This window comes from Anomaloglossus baeobatrachus, chromosome 11 (genome assembly GCF_048569485.1).
Source record: "Anomaloglossus baeobatrachus isolate aAnoBae1 chromosome 11, aAnoBae1.hap1, whole genome shotgun sequence".
Lineage (NCBI taxonomy): Eukaryota > Metazoa > Chordata > Amphibia > Anura > Aromobatidae > Anomaloglossus > Anomaloglossus baeobatrachus.
In genome coordinates this window covers 167,417,702-167,440,892 of record NC_134363.1, presented here as the reverse complement: position 1 = coordinate 167,440,892, position 23,191 = coordinate 167,417,702, and the positions used below count along the sequence as shown (strand labels likewise).

Sequence of the window (23,191 nt, the reverse complement as noted above, 5' to 3'; positions counted from 1 at the left end):
TAGTGATGAGCGGGCACTAACATGCTCAGGTGCTCAGTACTCGTAACTAGTGATGAGCGGGCACTACCATGCTCAGGTGCTCAGTACTGGTAACTAGTGATGAGCGGGCACTACCATGCTCAGGTGCTCAGTACTGGTAACTAGTGATGAGCGGGCACTACCATGCTCAGGTGCTCAGTACTGGTAACTAGTGATGAGTGGGCACTACCATGCTCGGGTGCTCAGTACTGGTAACTAGTGATGAGCGGGCACTACCATGCTCAGGTGCTCAGTACTGGTAACTAGTGATGAGCGGGCACTACCATGCTCGGGTGCTCAGTACTGGTAACTAGTGATGAGCGGGCACTACCATGCTCGGGTGCTCAGTACTAGTAACTAGTGATGAGCGGGCACTACCATGTTCAGGTGCTCAGTACTCGTAACTAGTGATGAGCGGGCACTACCATGCTCAGGTGCTCAGTACTGGTAACTAGTGATGAGTGGGCACTACCATGCTCGGGTGCTCAGTACTGGTAACTAGTGATGAGCGGGCACTACCATGCTCGGGTGCTCAGTACTGGTAACTAGTGATGAGCAGGCACTACCATGCTCGGGTGCTCAGTACTGGTAACTAGTGATGAGCGAGCTCTACCATGCTCGGGTGCTCAGTACTAGTAACTAGTGATGAGCAGGCACTACCATGCTCAGGTGCTCAGTACTGGTAACTAGTGATGAGCGAGCTCTACCATGCTCGGGTGCTCAGTACTAGTAACTAGTGATGAGCGGGCACTACCAGGCCGTCCTTAAGATGAAATTTTAGAACAAGTTGTTGCAGTATATACAGTATGTTTGTATGTATATACAGTATATATATATATATATATATATTAAAAAAAAATCATATTTATTGTCTCATAAAAGATCCAATAACAATAAATCTAGCATTTCTAAATACATCTAGAAGAATTAGGGAGAAATAAATATCCTGATTGTAGCATGTTTCCGCTCTGTTATATTAGCTGCGGCCATTTGTTGCGAATGCGGGATTGTGACTCCAGTCTACTCGCTGCTTTAGATTTGGAGGACAAATGTATTTTGCAAAAGAAATTTTGAGTAGCCAAATTGAAATGGATTCTAAGCTTTATTTGTATATCTTGTATATTTGAATAATGTCTATCTAATTGCGGAGAATACCGTATCGGTGCCATGTTATCAGTGGTTCATCAGATAAATACATTGGGAGAAATAACTTGTAGTCTTGAATATTATTTTAACACTTGGGTTTCAGGTAATGTGTCAGGATGGTTATTTGTTTATGAATTTTACCTATCACTTGATTAAAATGTTATAATAATGTAATATTTTTGGCAATAGACGCTATCATCAATGATGAAATGACAGAAAGAAATTTCTATAGGAACTAAGGAGCTACGGTAGAAAATGGGGGACAAAGATTTTGTAGGACATAGTAGGAAACACTTCTGTAGGGATTAGTATATGGAAAAAATAGGCTACTTTTTAGAAGATAGTAGACCAAGCTAAGGTAGGGGTTCATGAAAGAAGCCATGGTAGAGGTTAGGAGAAAACACTATGGTATGAGTTAGTTAAAAAAAAAGTTACCGTAGAAGATAGAAGAAGCAATAGAAGAAGCTATGGTAGCATTTAATAGAACAGTATGTGGTAGGAGAAGAATGCATGGATGGAGTTAGTAGATCAAGCTATGGTAAGAGTTAGTAGGAGAAGCTATGGCAGGAGGTAATAGAATAAGTTTTCGTTAGGTGAAGAAGCTATGGTTGGAGTAGGTGGAAGAACCTATGGTAGACGTTTCCAAGAAGAAGTTATGGCAGGAGTTAGAAGGAGCAATTGTAGAAGAAGCTATGGTAGGATTTAATATAACAATATGTGGTAGGGGAAGAATGTATTGTTGGAGTTAGTAGATAAATCTATAGTAGGAGTTTAAAGGAGAAGCTATGGCAGGAGGTAATAGAATAAGCTTTAGTAAGAGTTAGGAGAAGAAGCTATGGTCGGAGTAAGTGGAGGAACCTATGGTAGAAGTTTCTGAGAAGAAGTTATAGAAGGAGTTAGAAGAAACAATAGTAGAAGAAGCTATGGTAGAATTTAATAGAACAAAATATGGTAGGAGATACATGGTAGGGGAAGAATGTATGGTTGGAGTTAGTAGATAAAGCTATGGTAAGAGTTAGTAGGAGAAGCTATGGCAGGAGGTAATAGAACAAGTTTTAGTTAGGAGAAGAAGCTATGGCCGGAGTAAGTGGAAGAACCTATGGTAGAAGTTTCCAAGAAGACGTGATGGTAGGTAGAAGAAGCAATGGTAGAAGAAGATATGGTAGGATTTAATAGACCAATATGTGGTAGGAGATGTATGGTAGGAGAAGAATGTATGATTGATAAAGCTATGGTAGGAATTAGTGGCTAAAGCTATGACTTGAGGTAATAGAATAAGCTTTAGTAAGAGGAGAAGAAGCTATGGTCAGAGTAAGTGGAAGAACCTATGCTGGAAGCTTCCGAGAAGTAGTTATAGTAGGAGTTAGAAGAAGCAATATTAGTAGAAGTCATGGTAGAATTTAATAGAACAATACATGGCAGGAGATACATGGTAGGAGAAGAATGTATGGTTTCAGTTAGTAGATAAAGCTATGGTAGGAATTAGTAGCAGAACTATGGCAAGAGGTAATAGAATAACTTTTAGTTAGGAAAGGAAGCTATGGTCGGAGTAGGTGTAAGAACCTATGGTAGAAGCTTCCAAGAAGAAGTTATGGTAGGAGTTAGAAGAAGCAATTGTAGAAGAAGCTATGGTAGGATTTAATAGAACAATATGTGGTAGGAGATATATGGTAGGAGAAGAATGTATGGTTGATAAAGCTATGGTAAAAAGATTGTTTAAAAGAACTGAAGTCCTCAGTGGTTGATACCTTTTAATGGCTAACTGAAAAGTTTGTAATAATAGCAAGCTTTCGAGACTATTCAGGTCTCTTCTACAGGCTCAATATATATATTACGGTACAAAGATATATTTTACCTGTATCAAAGCTATGGTAGGAATTAGTAGGAAAAGCTATGGCAGGAGGTAATAGAATAAGCTTTAGTAAGAGTTAGGAGAAGAAGCTATGGTCGGAGTAAGTGGAGGAACCTATGGTAGAAGCTTCCGAGAAGACGTTATGGTAGAAGTTAGGAGAAGCAACTATTGTATGACTTAGTAGTAACAGCTAATGTAGGAGTTATGATGGGAAGCTATCGTGAGACATTGTAGAAGAAGCTATGATAGAATCCACCTTCTGTGACGATACATGTGGGGTCCTCATTCCCAGGAAGTAAACCCCTGAGGAAACCACATCTGGTGATGCTACACAGTAACACCTCATTCCCAGGGAACCCCAAAGGTAGCTTTCTTCCTCATTACCAGGAAACCCCTAAGAAAACCACCTTCTGTAGAAAGAAGCAAAAGGTTCTAACTCCCAGGAATCCCTGTAGAAGCCACCTGCTGTGGTTATAGGTGTTAGGTCTTCATTATGAAGGAATCCCTGAGGAAATATGTGAAGAGTCCTCATTCAAAGAAAACTCCTAAGGAAGCCTGCTCCTATGGGGATACATGTGCAGTTCTCATTCCCACAGGATGCGTTTTCTTTGAACCAATTACATGTGTATTGCACCACTCTTCATTATTGAAAACATCTTGACATCACTTTGAGGTAGTGTCTATTTATACCTAGGCTTGCAAAGTCTCCTTAAGGAGAATAGTGTTCCCTCGTGGTCCCCACAAAGCTTCTCATGAGGCAGATCAGACACCCCATACTTTGCTCTGACGAGGGACAAGCACCCCGAAACACCGTGTCTGCAAATTGGGATTCTGATCTGGCATATATATCCTAAGTCATATGCAAAGGATTGTTAAAAATCTACATTTGACTTTTAGGATCGCTACTTCCAATAGGTGGCGCTGCGCTAGAGTTTGTCTCTTTTCCTGGAGAGACAATTTGAATATTCCCCAGAGGGGCATGGCAGCTGTAAGTGCCTTTACTGGCAGCCAGACTGGCTTGCAAAGTCTCCTTAAGGAGAATAGTGTTCCCCCGTGGTCCACACATAGCTTCTCATGAGCCAGATCAGACACCCCATACTTTGCACTGACGAGGGACAAGCACCCCGAAACACCGTGTCTGCAAATTGGGATTCTGATCTGGCATATATATCCTAAGTCATATGCAAAGGATTGTTAAAAATCCACATTTGACTTTTAGGATCGCTACTTCCAATAGGTGGCGCTGCGCTAGAGTTTGTCTCCTTTCCTGGAGAGACGATTTGAATATTCCCCAGAGGGGCATGGCAGCTATAAGTGCCCTTACTGGCAGCCAGACTGGCTTGCAAAGTCTCCTTAAGGAGAATAGTGTTCCCCCGTGGTCCACACATAGCTTCTCATGAGCCAGATCAGACACCCCATACTTTGCACTGACGAGGGACAAGCACCCTGAAACACCGTGTCTGCAAATTGGGATTCTGATCTGGCTTATATATCCTAAGTCATATGCAAAGGATTGTTAAAAATCCACATTTGACCTTTAAGATCGCTACTTCCAATAGGTGGCACTGCACTAGAGTTTGTCTCCTTTCCTGGAGAGACAATTTGAATATTTATACCTATCTCAGCTATCCGCCATACTTATATGGCTCTATTGGTAATCACGCTGATAATATGGGTTGTATCCCAGTGCCAGTTTATTGGTCTTGGAAACATTGTATGTATTTTTTACTGTTTTTATTTGTCCTCTCTGAGCTTTTGTGCTTGATATATATAATAAAGACTGATATTGTTAAAATGTAGGAAGGGCGAATGATCTTTTGCATGCATCTTCCTTCTTGAAACACATTGGCCCACATTTGCCATTGTGGTTGCGTCAATTGCACTTTAAGAAAAATGTCTATGTTGCCCATAGTAACCAATCACAGCACAGCTTTCATTTTACCGTAGCAGTTTAAGAAATTAAAGCTGAGTTCTTATTGGTTGCTATGGACAACGCAGTTTTCTTTTAGTCAGACTTGCAAATGAGGCCTAGTGTCTAAGTTTTGACAGGATACGCCAAATCTATGTGTCACTGTCATAAATTTGTCATATCATCAGGCCTTCTGGACTGAGTTTACACTGTATAACGATTAACACTAGAACTACTGAGGTAGTCATTTGACTACTTTGCACCATGTATTTCTATATAGGTGTCACAAGTCCAGTAGTTCTAGTGTTAATCAATGCTAGTTAATGTCGGCCGTTGCATCTTTGTTAGCCTAGGTCCTACACATGACTTTGGTTTTGGGTCCACCTTGGCCTTTATCTTTTTGGATTTCATCCAATAAAATTTAAGCTTGGGGCCATCGAGCCCATGCAGCTGCCATGGAAAGCATGAACAGAAGTACAACTAAAATATATATACGGAAAAGGAAGGCATCAGTGATGTATCCAACATGGAGCCACTCGCTGGAGATACACCGGTCCATATTCTTCTTCAGATCTTCTTGGATTTCTTTTATTATTCTGAGTTGTACGTCCGGTTCCTGTGCTGTGGTCAATTGACTGATATAGTACTTCATAGTTTCATCATTGCACTTTCCCAGTTTCTCTGTGAAAAAATACAAAAATAAAATAGCCATAAGGTTTAAGGGATTGAATCATAGGGTATACCTTCCCGATTGCTGGCAGTCCGACTAATGGGATCCCCACTGATTTCAATAAGGAGATTTTGAAGAGCCCTGTTTGAATAAAGTGGAGGTTGAACATGTGCACCTCCACACCAATCATTCTTCACAGAAGGGTCAAAGACCAGCTGAGCGCAACGCTTGGCTTTATCCAACAGTCCCAATGACAATGAATGGAGCATAGGTTAGGGGATAACTTTCCGAACGTTGTCAGTTCTACAAGGTTCTGAAGAGCCCTAGATGAATGAAGCGGAGGTTGAGCATGTGCTCCTCCACACCATTCATTCTATACAGAAGGGTCAAAAACCAGCTGAGTGTAGTGCTTGGCTTTATCCAACATTCCCTATAACAATGAGTGGAGCATAGGTTAGGGGATAACTTCCCGAATGTTGTTAGTCCGAGAATGTTCTGAAGAGCCCCGTGTGAATGGAGTGGAGGTCGAACATATGCACTTCTATATCATTCATTCTTCACAGACGTGTCAAAAACCAGCTGAGCGCAGCGCTTGGCTTTATCCAATGGTCTCATTGACAATAAATGGAGCATAGAATAGAACATAACTTCCAGAGCATTGACAGTCCAACTGATGAGCCACCACCTATCCCAAGAATGAGGTTCTGAAGAACCCTGGGTGAATGAAGTGGAGGTCCAGCATGTGCACCTCCACACCATTTATTCTTTACAGAAGTGTGAAAGACCAGCTGAGTGCAGTGCTTGGCTTTATCTAACAGTCCCAATGACAATAAATGGATCATAGGATAGGGAATAACTTTCTGAATGTCAGTCCAACAAGGTTCTGAAGAGCCCTGTGCGAATTGAGCAGAGGCTGAGCATGTGCCCCTTCGCATCGTTCATTCTACACAGAAGGGTCAAAGACCAGCTGAGCGCAGCTCTTAGCTGTTTCCAATGGTCCCATTGACAATGAATGACGCATAGGATAGAAGATAACTTCCAGAAAGTTGTCAGTCCAACTGATGGCCCCCCACCGATCCCAAAAGTGAGGTTCTGAAGAACCCTGGCTGAATGAACTAGAGGTCGAGCATGTGCTCCTCCACACCATTCATTCTTCACAGAATGGTCAAAGACCACCTGAGTGCAGCACATACGTTTATATAACAGTCCCAATGACAATGAATGGAGCATAGGTCAGGGAATAACTTTCCAAACGTTCCCAGTCCAACAAGGTTCTAAAGAGCCCTGTGTGAATGGAGTGGAGGTCGAGCATGTGCACCTCCACACCATACATTCTTCACAGAAGTGTCAAAGACCAGCTGAGCGCAACACGGCCTTATCCAACAGTCCCATTAAGAATGAATGGAGCATAGGATAGAAGATAACCTCGTGAATGTTCTCTGTCCAACTGATGGGACTCCACCGATCCCAAGAATGAGGTTCTGAAGAGCCCAGTGTAAATGGAGCATAGGTAGAACATAGCCACCTCCACACCATTCTTTACTGGGCGTGCCAAAGAACAGATAAGGCTGCTTTCACACTACGTCTTTTTAACATGCGTCCTGAACGTTTTTTTGCTGCAAAAGCGGATCCTGCTTTTACAGCAAAAAACGCATGCAAACGCATGTGTTACTTTGCAGGATCCTGTCACTGGATGTTTAGGGGCGGGCATTGGAGTCATGTGATCGGGAGTGATGGGAACCAAACGGGCCAGACTGGGAGCCGGCTTCTTACAACTGCGGAGGTTCGTAACCAAGGTAAACATCGGGTATACTTGCTTGGATACCCGATATTTACTTTGGTTACGAGCGTCTGCAGCTGCTAGGAGCCGGGCTCCCTGCACACGTAACCAACGTAAACATCAGGTAACTAAGATAAGTGGTTACCCGATATTTACCTTGGTTACGAGTGTCCGCAGCTCTCAGGTGGAGGAGAGGGAGGGGGAGAGACAGAGAGAGAGGGAGGAGAGAGACAGACTGATCACGAGGCTGGTTTCTGGGCATGCTCAGTAGAGCATGCAGGATCCTGTCTATCAGCATGCCAGCTTTCACCTGCGTTTGCGTGCTGTTTAGTCAGGATCCAGCGACTTGCAGTATTTGGACGCAGCTCAAAAACGCTACATGTAGCGTTTTTGAAAGATGTTAAAAAACTGCAAGTCGCTGGATCCTCACTATAACGCACGCAAACGCAGGTGAACGCATGTTAACGCGAGTCCATTGCAAATGCATTGAAATGAAAACGATTTGCACTGGATCCGTTTTTGCGTTAAAAAACGTTCAGGACGCATGTTAAAAAGACGTAGTGTGAAAGCAGCCTAAGCACAGCACTCGCTGATCTATGGTGGTACTATAGAGAATGAATGGAGCCTAGGAAAGATGATAACTTCCAAACTTAGTATAACCTCTTTAATATATGACTAAGGCCATTAAATATCAATTTCTAGGTGTCCTAACCCAACATGGGCCACTGAATTTTGGATGGAGTTTACATAACAGACATTTATTTTGTGCCCTGAAATTGTCAAGATTGTATCTCAAATTTCAGGACATTCTTGGTAAATTCTGGACAGTTGGCAAGTATACAATAGCTTACTTCCTTTTTTTAAAAGCCTTAAGCTCAATCTCGAGCCGTGACAGCTTGATGGTTGAACACTCTGTAGGAAGATCAATCTTGTGCATCCTAGATAGGTCCAGCAGGGTCTTCTCCACGTAGATAGGTCTAGCAGGGTCTTCTCCACCTAGATAGGTCCAGTAGGGTCTTCTCTGCCTAGGTAGGTCTTGCAGGGTGTTCTCCACCTAGATAGGTCCAGCAGGGAATTCTCCACCTAGATAGGTCCAGCAGGGTCTTCTCCGCCTAGCTAGGTCTACCACGGTGTTCTCCACTTAGATAGGTCAATCAGGGTGTTCTCCACCTAGATAGGTCCAGCAGGGTCATCTCCACCTAGATAGGTCCACCAGAGTCTTCTCCACCTAGATAGGTCCACCACGGTCCTCTCCACCTAGATAGGTCTACCAGGGTTTTCTCCACTGTTATCTTGATCGTATCAAGCCATCAGGTTGCTGATCTTCCTTTTTGCCTTGTTCCTTCTGTTCTTTCAACCATGATGTCCAGTCATTGCTGTATGATACTAATATATTAATTAGGAGAGGTGAGAAGGGGATGTAGCTGCAGTTTCATACTCTCCATGTGTCTGTGAGACTGCACACTGTGTGAAGGAAGAAGGGCAGAAGGGAGGAGACATCTGATTGTCTTAGAGTGATGAACACAAGAAAGGGAAAATCAACAAGAGGTGCTATAAATGTCCGATAGATGGAGATCCCACAACTGAGAACTAGACCTACAGTATGTCGTATACTGTTCCTGAAATATGGCTCCTATTCCTATATATAAATATAGTCTTGATATTCAAGTGGGCGTGACCATCAGATGGTTTTTGGGGGGGTGTTCTTGATGACCACACCTACTTGGCTAAAATACTAGATTTATATACAAGGAAGAAGGGGCATACCTCAGTAATTAAGAGTTGCAGGAAGAGAAGAAAAACAATGTTGGATTTATAAAATTACAGAATTATGGCAAGTTTTAGGTTCACGTTAAGTGTTACATATGAAATATACTAGTTGGTTTAACCTCCAGGCTATCGCTTACCAGTGCTACTACTTTCCTCTTTTAGCTCAGATATATCTGATATATTATTGGATGATATCGCAAAATAATCCTTGTCATTTATGCAGACCAGTCTAGCCATCTTCTCCAGGACGAGTGTCTTCACCCACTGAGGAACAGATCGATGTAGAGTCCGCTGATGTATTATTCGGCCTATGAATATGCTCTCCATCACACTGATCGCAAGAAGTACCATACACATTACAAAATATGAGCCTAGAAGGAAGGAACACAAAGACTTGAGACAGTTCTGGAGAACAATGACTTTCGAGAAGGGTTCCACATTGCAAAATATGAGCCTATAAGGAACTAACACATAGACTTGAGACAGTTCTGGAGTACAATGACTTTCGAGAAGGGTTCCACATTACAAAATATAAGCCTATAAGGAAGGAACACAAAGACTTGAGACAGTTCAGGAAAGCAATGACTTTTGAGAAAGGTTCCACATTACAAAATATAAGCCTATAAGGAAGGAACACAAAGACTTGAGACAGTTCTGTAGAACAATGACATTCGAGAAGGGTTCCACATTACAAAATATGAGCCTATAAGGAACTAACACAAAGACTTGAGACAGTTTGGGAGAACAATGACATTCGAGAAGGGTTCCACTTTACAAAATATGTGCCTATAAGAAAGGAACACAAAGACTTGAGACAGTTCGGGAGAACAATAACTTTCGAGAAGGGTTCCACATTACAAATTATGAGCCTATAAGGAACTAACACAAAGACTTGAGACAGTTCGGGAGAACAATGACTTTCGAGAAAGGTTCCTCTAAGCGCGGTTTAAATCTATTACTGTAGGACTATTGACTATTCACCTATTAGTGGTGTTCCAGTCGGAGGACAATTGTCTGATACAATGAGGAGGAAGACAGAATATCCGAGGAGGAGGGTGATCTTGAAGGATGTTCTTTCTCCACTTTCCGGTGGTAGGTAAAATCCAGCGATATTCATTATCATCAAGAACATACTGGGTAGAATCAGATTCACAGCATAAAACAGAGGTTCTCTTCTTAATATTATCTAAAAAAATGAATACAAAAAATCAAGTTACTAAAACTAACATATTTATATAATCCACCAGCAATTAGGGTTATTGTGGGGTTGTGTTTATAGGGTTCGGCCTCAGCCCCTTAGTTGCACTGTTAGGAAATCTTAAAACTTCAATACAAGACTTTGTGGATAACTTTAGCTTCAGCTTTGTGGGAACAGTTTGGGGAAGACTCTTTTCTGTTCCCCATGACTGTGCCCGGTGCATAAGGTTCATAAACCCACTCTCTGTTCCACATAACAAAGAGATGTGAGGTGATATATACAAGTGCATCTCAATAAATTAGAATATCATCAAAAAGTTAATTTATTTCAGTAATTCAATACAAAAAGGGAAACACATATATTATATAGAGTCATTACACAGAGAGGGATCTATTCCTATATATTATATAGAGTCATTACACACAGAGGGTTCTATTCCTATATATTATTTAGAGTCATTACACACAGAGGGATCTATTACTATATATTCTATAGAGTTGTTACACACAGAGTGATCTATTCCTATATATTATATAGCGTTATTACACACAGAGGGATCTATTCCTATGTATTATATAGAGTCATTACACACAGATTGATCTATTCCTATGTATTATATAGAATCATTACACACAGAGGGATCTATTCCTTTGTATTATATAGAGTCATTACACACAGAGGGATCTATTCCAATATATTATATAGAGTCATTACACACAGAGGGATCTATTTCTATATATTATATAGTCATTACACACAGAGGGATCTATTTCACGTGTTTGTTATATATTATATAGAGTCATTACACACAGAGGGATCTTTTTCACGTGTTTATTATATATCATATGGAGTCATTACACACAGAGCGACCTTTTTCACGTGTTTATTATATATCATATAGAGTCATTACACACAGAGGGATCTATTTGACGTGTTTTTGTCATTATCGCCTGGCTTCTGACCTCGGACCTCCTCCTGACCACGTCCCCGCCTGCGCACCCTATATCCTGTACACACTCTGCTGGAATCCTGACCCTCGGCTTGTATATTGACCTCGTCCCTGTCTGTTTGCAGTGTCCTGCCATTACCTCCTGACTTCTGACCTCGGCTTGTCTGACTACCTCTCCATTCGCTGCGCACAAGTGTGTCTAGGGCCACCTAGTGACGGACATCTCACAATATAAATGGAAATGCACAATTTGACCAAAACCAAAGCACCTTTACCTGTCACATGGCGTTCCAAAAAAGTTAAGGTGCCATTCAGCAGGTGCAGAATTATAATATACTGTAGTAGTCAGTAGTCACTGATTTGAGTCAATATGACAAAAATACAAAATATCAGCAATTAATTCACAAATAAAAATAATACAATAAAAGTATTAACTTACATAAAATAAAACCGTCCCAAATTTGTGAGTGTCATCGTAGTCAATAGCTGCCTTGTAGCTGGGCATGACTTCCAGGATATCCCATTCCCCATTTTTCACATAATCACTTGTAAAACTCTTTGTCTCGTTGGCACGTCTCCAAAAAGCTACATCAATGTCTTGTGCTGAAAAGATGTAAATTAAAAAAATTACAAAAATTTAAACTTTTTGGAATCAGATACTGAAGGTATTAAGTTTCTAAAGTCTCGGTTAAGTTCTGCACAACCTAACCAATCACATACAGTAACAAAGTAGAAGTTTGGAGAAACGTACTTGTGTGAATCCAACTAGAAAACGTCAGGCAGCAGTTCTGGTGGTCGAATGGAAAATAAAAGAGGTTTACATTGCAGGACGATTTTATTAGCATGGGCTTGTTGTTATAGACTCTGCCCGTGTAATCAAGGTAGATAAAACTGTTCTCCGCAGATTTTTCGGCATCCACTCTGGAAACCAAACCAAAAGGTAATGTCACTTTTATCCAGAACATATAATATAATAGATACATGAACTGTTAAGGCTGCTTTACACGCAGCGACATCGCTAGAGATGTTGCTCGTGAAAGCACCTTCCCCCGTCTTTTGTGCGAAACGGGCAAATCGCTGCCCGTGGCGCACAATATCGCTAGGACACGTCACACATACTTACCTTCCTAATGACGTCGCTGTGGGCAGCGAACAACCTCTTTTTTAAGGGGGAGGTTCGTGCGCTGTCACAGCGACATCACACAGCGGGCCACCAATAGAAGCGGAGGGGTGGAGAGCAGCCGCATTAACGACACGCCCACCTCGTTGCTGGAGGACGCAGGTACGTTGTTGTTCGTCGTTTCCGGGGTGTCACATGTAGTGATGTGTGTTGCCTCAGGAACGACGAACAACCTGCGTCCAGCACCAGCAACGATATTTGGGAAATGAACGACGCGTCAACGATCAACGATTAGGTGAGTATTTTTGATCGTTAGCGGTCACTCGTAGGTGTCACACGCAACGACGTCGCTAACGAGGCTGGATGTGCGTCACGAATTCTGTGACCCCAACGATATCTCGCTAGCAATGTCGTTGCATGTAACGGGGCCTTTAGATATGAGTGACTTTAATCAAGTGGAATTGAATAGTTCTCGAATATTTTGCAATTCACTCATCTTGAGTTTAGAAAATTAGCGGCTAACTAGCTGCCATTTTACTAAGCTACAGAGGGTCACCAAAATGCTCATCTCAACGCTCATCTATCCTGCTGCCCCCATGGCCTCCGCATCCCAATGTGTAGTCTAGTGCGCTTATTCTTGCCCCATCATGCTCATAATCTTCGGCCTACTTCACTCTGGAGTATGTTCAGTGCCAACTAGACCTCCAATATCCCGGTGCATTATGCCTTTGCGGCACACGTCATGACATCGCAACATGATTAGCTGACTAGGTCTCGGGCAAATAAAATCATGCTCACAATGAGGAAAGGTAGAATGAAGATGAGCAGATTAAAGGATGGCAGGCTGCGATGGCTGTGGGGGCGGTGGGGACTGGTCAGTGATGAGGTGAGTATTGATTTATTTTAGATCTTACGTTTATTGGCAGGGTTCCCCAACCTGTGACTTGGAAACCGCATGTGGCTCATGGGTCCAATGTCACGCACATGACTGACAACTGACAGAGTTTACCTTTTATCTGGTAAATCCCCAGAAGATTTAACAATATAAGGAACACAGGGGTCACGATACAACGGAGGTCCCTGCCGCTAGGGAGAGGGGTGAGGGGACACCTCCTGAACTCACCTCAAGCTGTTTCCAGAGGTCCCTAGCGTCCCTATACAGGTTCTTGCAACCTGTCTCTGAAATAGATACCTTAGGCCCTCAGCTAGCCCTGGCTAGTGAGCAGGTCAACAAGAACACTAGTCTCGCCACTACAATACAGAAACACAAGGGAAGGAATACAAACAGGGGAAATAGACATTCAAATTAAAAGAAACTCCAGGTGGCTTCAGTGCAGCAAACACCACAGCTGCACACAACAAGGTAAACGTCTTCCAGAAATGTCTTTTTCCAAATGGGACAAAATAGAAATGAGGGATTCAATTTATATTACAGTCATCAGCTTCTCAGAACACATGACTTATATAGTGAAGGGTTGTAATCCCAAAGAGCCTTACCTGAGATTGGAAGCTACAGATAGCAGCCAGGCAGGAAAGGTACTTAACCCTTAGAGCACCACTGGCAAGGAGATGTTATCAAGTAACAGTAGCAAAACTGCCAGCGGCAAGGCGCTGTGACCTTCTGACACCAGATTCACCCAAGGGCTCCCCGAGCGGGACACGCTCATCACATCCATGATGGGAGGCTTGTGGCTGTCTGCCAACTTGCTGCATTAGCACAAGGTCTAGAAAACAGCTATTAAGTGAAGTCCTACAGATGGTGACTTTTTTTTAGCTTCCCTGCACTTCTAGATACAAATATATTGGCAAGGGTGATGAATATGGTAGGCTGGATATAGGATGGATGGTCCTGTTAGTTAGAGGGGCATTGAAGCTGGATGAGACAGATTGGTCGTAGAGCTTCATGCAAGAATTCTTAATGGGAGTTATTTTGGAACCCTTTGCCGTAAGTATAATGTCTATGATTGAGGGTAGCACCAGGTGCTTTCTGTGGGGAAGCTTTGGAGGAGGGAAGTTGGGGTTTGTTTTTTGTTGGACACTCAACATCCAAAAACGTTTTTACCCCCAATGAGAGCCATTCAGACACTGCAAGTGGCTTATACTGGGCCGAGCACCGAGTGTACCTGAGCACCCCGGTGCTTGATCGAGTAGATAGCATACTCTGAACTCGGACACTGATTTTCGATATGAACCCCGAACTTTACAGTTCAGGTTTGCTCATCTCTAATAGGGTTCTGACTGGATTTTTGAGTGTCATAACATGATAGCTCACATGATTTCTAGAGCTGGGCCTTGATAAAGGTATCTATTCTGATATATTTTTGGACTTGTGAAGGGTCTGCGCTCTCTTTTAGAATAACTGATCTACAGTATTGGTCAAAAGTTGACCTCCACAATCACCAAACTTCAACCCAATTGAGTTGGACTCAGCGTGAAGGCAAAGATGCCAACAAGTCCTCATCACCTCTGGGAACTCCTTCAAGACAGTTGGAAGCCATTCCAGGTGATGATCTGATGAAGCTACTGGAGAGAAAGTGAAGGGGGTGTAAATCTATCATTATGGCTAAAGAGAGGTATTTTAGAGGGATCCATGTTCCAGTTTTTTCACACGTTTGTCTTTACTCCGTGGTTCCATATGTGTTTATTTGGAGTTTTGCTGCCTCCAGTCTGAATCTGCACATGTGCACATTTTAATAAGAACGAGGAAAATCATTGTATGAACAGGTGTATATATCTAAATAGCAATTCACTTATCATATGGAGGAGTTAAGAGCAATAACACATACTTACTGTTCAATGACCACAATGTCTGGTATCCATACCAAATGTGTAGGAATTGAAATTTTTGTTATATTATTAAATTCTTCTGGATTCCAAGTAAGAAACTCATCAAACCAGGACTGTTGAACATGAAATAGGAAAAAAATAGCAAATATTTTATATTTTATATACTGGCTTTACATTATGTACGAAAATCCTGGTGATTGGTTCCCTTTAACACCACATCCCATTCAAAGCACCCCCCAGCAAACAGCTGATGTACCAAACTAAAGCATTGTAGTGTATATGACATGGCAGCCCTTAGAATGGCCAACTACATACAGTAGTTCAGGAATGGCTCAAGTGGACTGTAATATTGATAATATGAGATACAGTGCTTTGAAGAAGTATTCATACCCTGTGAACTTTTCCACATTTTTTCATGTTACACCCACAAACGTAGATGTATTTTATTGGGATTTTATGTGATGTATCAACACTAAGTACAAGTATTTTTGAAATGTAAAGGAAATGAATGATACATTAGTATTTGAAAAATATATATATGAAAATTGGAACATGCATTTGTATTCAGCCCCCTGAGTCAATACTTTGTAGGATCACCTTTCTCTGTCTTTTGGGGCATTTCTCTAACAGCTTTGCACTTGTAGAGGTGACATCTTCCTTTTCTTCCTTGCACACTCGCTCTCGCTTAGTGAGATTGGATGGAGACGGCTGTGATCAGCAATTTTAACGTCTTGTCACAGATTCTCAATGGGATTTCAGTCTGGACCGTGACTGGGCCATTCACACACTGGAATATGCTTTGATCTAAACCCTCCATTGTAGCTCTGCAGGTTATTCAGGGTCGTTGTCCTGCGAGAAGGTGAACCAACACACCAGTCTCAAGTCTTTAGCAGTCTCTAACAGGTTTTCCTCCATGTTTACCCAGTTTTTGGCTCCATTCATCATTCCATCACCTCTGACCAGCAGTTGGCCAGAGACAAAACAGGCTATAGTCCAACAGACAGAGCAACTGACAATGCACCAAGAGGTCACTGTATCAAGCCCCAGAAGTAGAGCCATAACAAAAATTCAGTTTAGCCTAAGAAAAGAAAGGCAAAAGAACTATCAGCAGTTGGCCAGAGACAAAATAGGCTATAGTCCAACAGAGAGGGAAACTGACCATGCATCCAGAGCTCACTGGATTGAGGCCCGGAAGTTGAGCCATGACAAAAATGCATTTTAGGCTAATGAAAGGCAAAGGAACTATCAGCATTTGGCCAGAGACAAAACAGGCTATAGTCTAACAGAGAGAGAAACTGACCATGCACCAAGAGGTCACCAGATTGAGCCTCGGAAATAGAGTCAAGACAAAAATGAATTTTAGGCTAAAGAAAAGAAAGGCAAAAGAACTATCAGCAGGTGGACAGAGACAGAACAGGCTATAGTGCAACAGAGTGGGAAACTGAACATGCACCAAGAGGTCACCGGATCGAGCCCCAGAGTTGAGCCATGACAAAAATGCATTTTAGTTTGTGCGTGTAACGTGAAAAAAATGTGGAAATGTTCATGGGGTATGAATACTATTTCCAGGCGCTGTAATTAAGGCATGAACAAGTATCTAAAACACTTAAGAAATGTGGAACACATTAGGCTAAGTTCACATTTCCGCTAAAATGTATCAGTCACAATCCGCTGCTCTTGTAAACAACGGAATCCGTTTAGCGGATTCCGTTGCTCCCATAGACTTGTATGAGCAGCGGATTGTGACTGATGATGCTGCGTTGCACCCTCCGCCTGACTGATCAGTCGTGGAACGACTGACCGCCGGGCGGGAGGAACGCAGCATGTAACGTTTTTTGAGCAGCGCGATCCGTCGGATTTCGCTGCGCATGCTCTCTGGCTCCCTGCACACGTAACCAGCTTTGGTTGGTTACCCGATATTTACCCTGGTTATAGTGCAAGGAGCCAGCGCTAAGCGGTGTAGGCCCGTAACCAAGGTAAATATCGGGTAACCAAGGTAAACATCGGGTGCTTTGCTGTTACCCGATATTTAGTCTGGTTACGTGTGCAGGGAGGCCGACACTTCCCCGCTCGGTGCCGCCCCCTCCCGCACTCCGCATGTACACACACACACACACACACACACTCACTCACACATACACTCACCTGTCCCCAGCCATGCAGACCGCAGCACTGCCACTGACATCCTCAGCGCCTGGCCCCGCCCCCCGCTCGGCTCCGCCCCCTCCCGCATTCAGCATGTGTATACACACACACACACACACTCACACTCACGCACACTCACACACACACACACACACACTCACCTGTCCTGCAGTCCCTGCGGCACTGACGTCCTCAGTGCCACGGCCCCACTCACCCCCCCCGAACTCCGCCCCCCGCACACAACGGAATCCGACAAAGAATTCTGTGCTTTGTCATCCGTTGTACAGCGTTGTACAGCGCATCAGTCACATGCGTCAAGCGACGCATGTGACTGATACAAAACAACGGAAATGTGAACTTAGCCTTACTGAGTAATAAATCTGTACCAACGTTTTTATTTTTACAAAGTGTTGTTAACAACGAGCAGATAATAGAATTAGTAATATTTCATTCTATGGTCTTAGATGGATAGGAAAGACAACAACGTCTTTACAGAGTTAATCTAATGTATAAAGCTGAATGTGTGTGTGTGTGTGTGTGTGTGTGTGTATGTATATATGTATGTATGTGTGTATGTGTGTGTGTGTGTGTGTGTGTGTGTGTGTGTGTGTGTGTGTGTGTGTGTGTGTGTGTGTGTGTGTGTGTGTATGTCCGGGATTGGCATCTGCACCGTCGCAGCTACAGCCACAAAATTTTGCACACTCACACTTCTGGACCCCGAGAGCATCATAGGCTATGTTGTGAGGGGAAATTTTAACCCTGCGCTTTACAGTTATTCACCAAAAAACCTGCCTCCATTAAAGCGAATGGAGCTGGGAGCCACAGTGCAGCCAGAACTTCAGAAGAATGCGCAACCACGCCCTTATATGGAATGTTGGCGTGTCACAATGCAGCCAGGGAAGGAGACAGACACAGACAGGGAAAGAGGCAGACACAGACAAAGAGACAGACAGGGAAAGAGAGGGAAAGAGACATACAGGGTAAGAGACGGACAAAGGCAGGTAAAGAGACAGACAAAGAGACAGACACAGGGAAAGTGACAGAGGGAAAGAGACAGACAGGGTAAGAGAGGGAAAGAGACAGAAAGGGAAAGAGACAGACAGGGAAAGTGACAGAGATAGACAGGGAAAGAGATAGACATACAGGGAAAGAGATTGAGACAGACGGAGAAAGAGACAGAGACAGTCAGAGACAGACAGGGAAAGAGACAGACAGGGAAAGAGAGAGAGACAGAGAGATATATACAGAGGAGGAGACAGACAGAGAATGGGAGAGAAACAGAGAGACAGTTACTATCCCGGGCGTTAATACATTCGATTTATACATTCTATCCCGGGAATGTTAATACATTTTATTTTGCTAACAACAGTTATTAACCCGGGCGAAGTCTGGTAGTACAGCTAGTTAAAAATATAAATGTAGCAAATTTACCTGATTGTACCACATGTAAGTTGTCATTACTTGATTTTTCTCGTCCTAATTGGAAAAAGGAAAAAAAAATTGTAGATATGACTGAGTTGGGTATAAAGAAGGAATTGCGTTTGAATATAATTCCAAAATTCACGGATTGTTTGAATAACGCACTTTGTTTCCAAAAACTATCATGACATTGGCATTCAAAGCAACTGTATGAGAAAAGCCCCCTCTGCTGAGAATAATGTACAGATTATAATGTGATTCTAAGGTCTATATATTTTTATAACGGGCTCGTTTGAGCTTTGTTGGCCTCCGTTCACACATGGAAGGCGAGCGATCATTGTGAGCAGTCACGGTTTTGTAATATCGTTCTTGGTAGCGTGGCCACTTGCAGGTCTCTTTTATGTCCAGGAAAATTACTACTCTTTGACAAATTTTATTGCAGCTGAGACAAATACAATGTTGATACCTTATGTTTCATCCACGTTTTGGATTTCACCATATGTTTTTCCTTGTATGCAAATAAAAAAGAAGAAAGAATTGCAAAACTTCTACAGTGTTAATAAAAGATAGAACAGGAATTGCACCCAGACAATATCTGTGTGGTTTTCGGGGATTTTATTTGACCCATAGAGTAGACTTGAATGGGCGATTTTACTCTATGATTAAAGAGAACCTGTCATCAGTTTTTTTGTCCTATAAGCTGCAGCAACCACCAGTGGGCTCTTATATACAGCATTCTAACATCCTCTATATAAGAGCCCAGGCCGCTGTGTAGAACATAAAAAACACTTTATAATACTTACCTAAACCGTTGCTGCAGTGGATGGGGGTCAGATGGGCCTCTTCATCCTCCGGTGCAGGCGCTGCCTCTTTCGGCCATCTTCGTCCTCCTTCTGAAGCCGCGGTACATGACCTGTCTATGTCATACACACTCGCCGGTCCCGTGCATGTGCACTACAATACTTGATCTGCCCTGCTCAGGACCTGAATACCGGCGAGAGTGTATGACATCGGACACATCATGCACCGCGGCTTCAGAAGATGGAGGACGAAGATGGCTGAAAGAGGCGGCGCCGGCACCGGAGGACGAAGACGCCCATCTGACCGACATCCACTGCATCAACGGTTTAGGTGAGTATTATAAAGTGGGTTTTTTTGTTTTACACAGCAACCTGGGCTCTTATATACAGTATGTTAGAATGCTGTATATAAAAGCCCACTGGTGGTGGCCGCAGCTTATAGGCCAAAAAACTGGTGACAGGTTCCCTTTAAGATCAAAAAGGGACATGGAAAATTGCAGTAAAAAAAATGAACATAATGCACAGCAATGTAAAAGTGACATTGCTGTGCATGTGTTCAGGGTTCAGAAACAGTTAAAATAAGTAGCAAGTTCCTTCTTCGGGAAACTTTGTTTTGAAGCTGCCAGCTCTTTATAATTAAAGGGGTTGTCCACTACTTTTACATCAATGGTCATCAATGTCTGATCAGCTGGGGACTGACACTGTGCACTCCCGCCGATAACTGTTCTGCAGTAGGTAGCCGGAAATGCTCAGTTTCGGCGTTGCTCCGTCTTCTGATAGCGGCTGGGTACTGCACATCTGCCTCCTATTGATTAGAATGGGATGTGGATGTGCAGTTCCCGTTAGAAGACCAGGCAGCTCCGGAACTGAACATTTCCGGCCACCTGCTACCGCCGCCAGGACTGGGAAGAGCTGATTGGCGAGGTTGCAGGCTGTCGGACTCCGGCTGGTCAGACATTGATGACCTATCCTTAGGGGTACTTTACACGTTGCGACATCGTTCCTGATATATCGTCGGGGTCACGTTGTTAGTGACACACATCCGGAGCCGGTAACGACATTGCAGCGTGTAAATCCTTGGAGCGACGATCACCGATCGCAAAAACGTCAAAAATTGGTTATCGGTGACACATCGCTCCATTCCATAATGTCGTTACTGCTGCCGGTACGATGTTGTTTGTCGTTCCTGCAGCACCACACATCGCTTTGTGTCTGTGTGTAAAGCCGCATGAATGACAAACATCTCCTACCTGCGTCCCGCCGGCAATACGGAAGGAAGGAGGTGGGCGGGATGTTATGTCCCGCTCATCCCCGTCCCTCCACTTCTATTGGCCGGCCGCTTAGTGACGTCGCGGTGACGCCAAACGCATCTCCCCCTTGAGGGAGGGATTGTTCGGCAGTCACCGCGACGTCGCCGACAAGGTAAGTGCGTGTGAAGCTGCCGTAGCAATAATGTTCACTACAGCAGCTATTACCAGATATCCAATGTACGACGGGGGCGGGTACTATCGCGCTGGACATCGCTAGCCGATGCTAGCGATGTCGCAACGTGTAAAGCCCACCTAAGGATAGGCCATCAATGCAAAAGTTGTGAACAATCTCTTTAAAAGGGTAGGGAAAAGACACTAGCGATAGCACTGCTGCCAAAATCGATGGCAAAACCGACAGTGAAGCCATTTTTTTAGAAAAGCTGAGTCACCTATTAAAGCTTTGGTGGCTCTAACCATAACCCCAGTTCACACCCTGTTTTTGGAGAAGAACTTGAGCGTAAACTCTCCAAATCCACTCAAAAAGCTCACAACTCCTCAAAAAGTTGCTTTTTGTACTCAGTGGCGATGTGCACAAAGCGGTTTTTGGAGAAGAAACTGAGCGGAATCTGAGAGGAAACTCTTCAAACCCTCAAAAATGCAAAACTCTAAAATTTGAGTTTTGCTCAATTTCTTCTAAAAAAAATGACTCCATGAGCACATGTAATAACAAAAAAAAAGGACAGCTGCACTCTGAAATGCTAAAGTATGTAGACAATGAATGCAAGAATATAGATATGCATTACTGATTAAGGAAAAAATTGAGATATTTAGCAAACAAAAATGGCCAATTTTATATCTGCCCAGTAGCCGCGTCAAGGCATATCTCATAAACTGCTTCTCTCTGGGTTACAACCTCCATGTAAGTTACAACTGGGTTACTGGGTTACAACCTCCATGTGCAAGTAGGAAAATACTACTAGATAATAAAATCACCTGTGGCTAATGGGGGAGGGGTGTACCGTCAGAGGGCATGTCTAGATCCATGAGCACATGGCCACCAGGCTGAAATTACAGTATATCTGGCAATACCTCCGAGAAAAGAAATGGATGGCCAATTGTAGCCTTGGTGGTTGCAATATTTTATTTAATTTATATTTGTAAATATGCCATATACAGTATATGTATACAAGTACAGTATTCTATATACACACAGCTTGTTCTATGACACTTTTCAGGGTCTCTAGGAGCCTTTTTTTCTCGGTGCGTTCCCCCCCCCCCAAACAGCCCCCCACCACCGATGTATAAAGAGTGTAGAAATAAAGTGCATTCCGCTATGCAAATCCCCGTCTTCGGCATTAGTAGAATCACTTTCTATTTTTCTGCATTTGTTTCATAACATTTGATTAAAAACAAATTAGTCGTCGAGCTTTAAATTGGGTTTGCATGATTTGCTATTGTGGTTTTCCTCCTGCGAGGAATGATAATAAGGTTTCCTGCCATCTCGGATGGATTTCTCCCTCTTATTGTAGCAGCTCACAAATGACCACGGAGAACTACTTAGATTTAGATATAGAAGGGGAACCACAAATACAAGCAAATCTCCTACTTACCACTCCCAGAATGGCATATATCATGACATCTATGTATATAGTGGTTGCCTTTTTCCAGTCGTGCACCGGTCTCACTCCATTGTTGTATCCCTGCATTAGGTGGTCTGTGAGTCTTACAAGGGGCGGTTTAAGAGTTGAGTCATGTTCCTGGGCTTCAAAAGATTGTAAGATATTAAACAAAGGGTTAATTAGTGCAATTCATATCATATAAGGTTATGTATACGGTGCTGGTCTAGTGGTTCTTACCTGTGCAGATGCTGACGAGATATAGGATGAATGCACCGGATACTGTCCGGATGAGGTCCATTTCTTCTATTTTCCCGGTAGACCTGGTAGACCCCAATGGTCAATGACTTGTGTCCAGATCGGGTCGCCCTCTACGTTCTGCTATGGTCCAGTACTGTGATGTAGATGCCGGTTGCCGGTGCCTCAAGCACAGACTGAATCCTTCTAACTGTAAGGTACAACTGCCGGATATCAGGCGAGGCCTCTCGTCTTTTCCGACCCACCATTAGCGCGCTCTTCATCCCCTTGGTGCCATTAACTCAACTGTTTTGTTTTTTTCAATTAGTTGTGTGCAACATTAATGCCACGTCAGCTCCGAGCCTGTAAATGCCGGCAATTAGCTTCATAATGGAAATGTAACATCACCATGTTGCTGTTAACAGATATCTTCCGGAATAGGCGTCTTCAATATGGAAAACTGCAAATGTAATCCCAAGCGTGACCACCGGCAAATGGAAAAAAATGCAATAGAAAATCACAAAA

General features: G+C 43.1%; 1 protein-coding gene across 2 annotated transcripts; it reads right to left on the bottom strand.

Moving 5' to 3' along the window:
- Window positions 1–528: 528 nt before the first annotated feature.
- LOC142257253 (5-hydroxytryptamine receptor 3A-like) lies at window positions 529–23,049 on the bottom strand. Of its 2 annotated transcripts, none has more exons than XM_075329409.1 (9): window positions 22,670–23,049; window positions 22,424–22,570; window positions 18,776–18,820; window positions 15,203–15,312; window positions 12,044–12,213; window positions 11,732–11,895; window positions 10,127–10,331; window positions 9,283–9,516; window positions 529–5,606 (listed from the first exon to the last, which is right to left on the bottom strand). In XM_075329409.1, exons 2-9 carry the CDS (start codon window positions 22,517–22,519, stop codon window positions 5,347–5,349), a joined length of 1,284 nt encoding a protein of 427 aa, XP_075185524.1. In that variant the 5' UTR covers window positions 22,520–22,570; window positions 22,670–23,049; the 3' UTR covers window positions 529–5,346. The 2 variants fall into 2 exon arrangements, with proteins under 2 accessions (XP_075185524.1, XP_075185523.1); XM_075329408.1 differs by having other exon boundaries at window positions 22,424–22,575; window positions 22,670–23,048.
- Window positions 23,050–23,191: the final 142 nt, after the last annotated feature.

What these genes read in the sequence shown, in the direction of transcription:
- LOC142257253 (XM_075329408.1), bottom strand. Translation starts at nt 22,730, where the DNA reads ATGGACCTCATCCGGACAGTATCCGGTGCATTCATCCTATATCTCGTC. An exon ending in TCTCGTCAGCATCTGCACAG is followed by an intron (nt 22,576 to 22,669) that starts GTAAGAACCACT and finishes AATCTTTTGAAG; the next exon opens with CCCAGGAACATGACTCAACT. An exon ending in TATATGCCATTCTGGGAGTG is followed by an intron (nt 18,821 to 22,423) that starts GTAAGTAGGAGA and finishes TTTTCCAATTAG; the next exon opens with GACGAGAAAAATCAAGTAAT.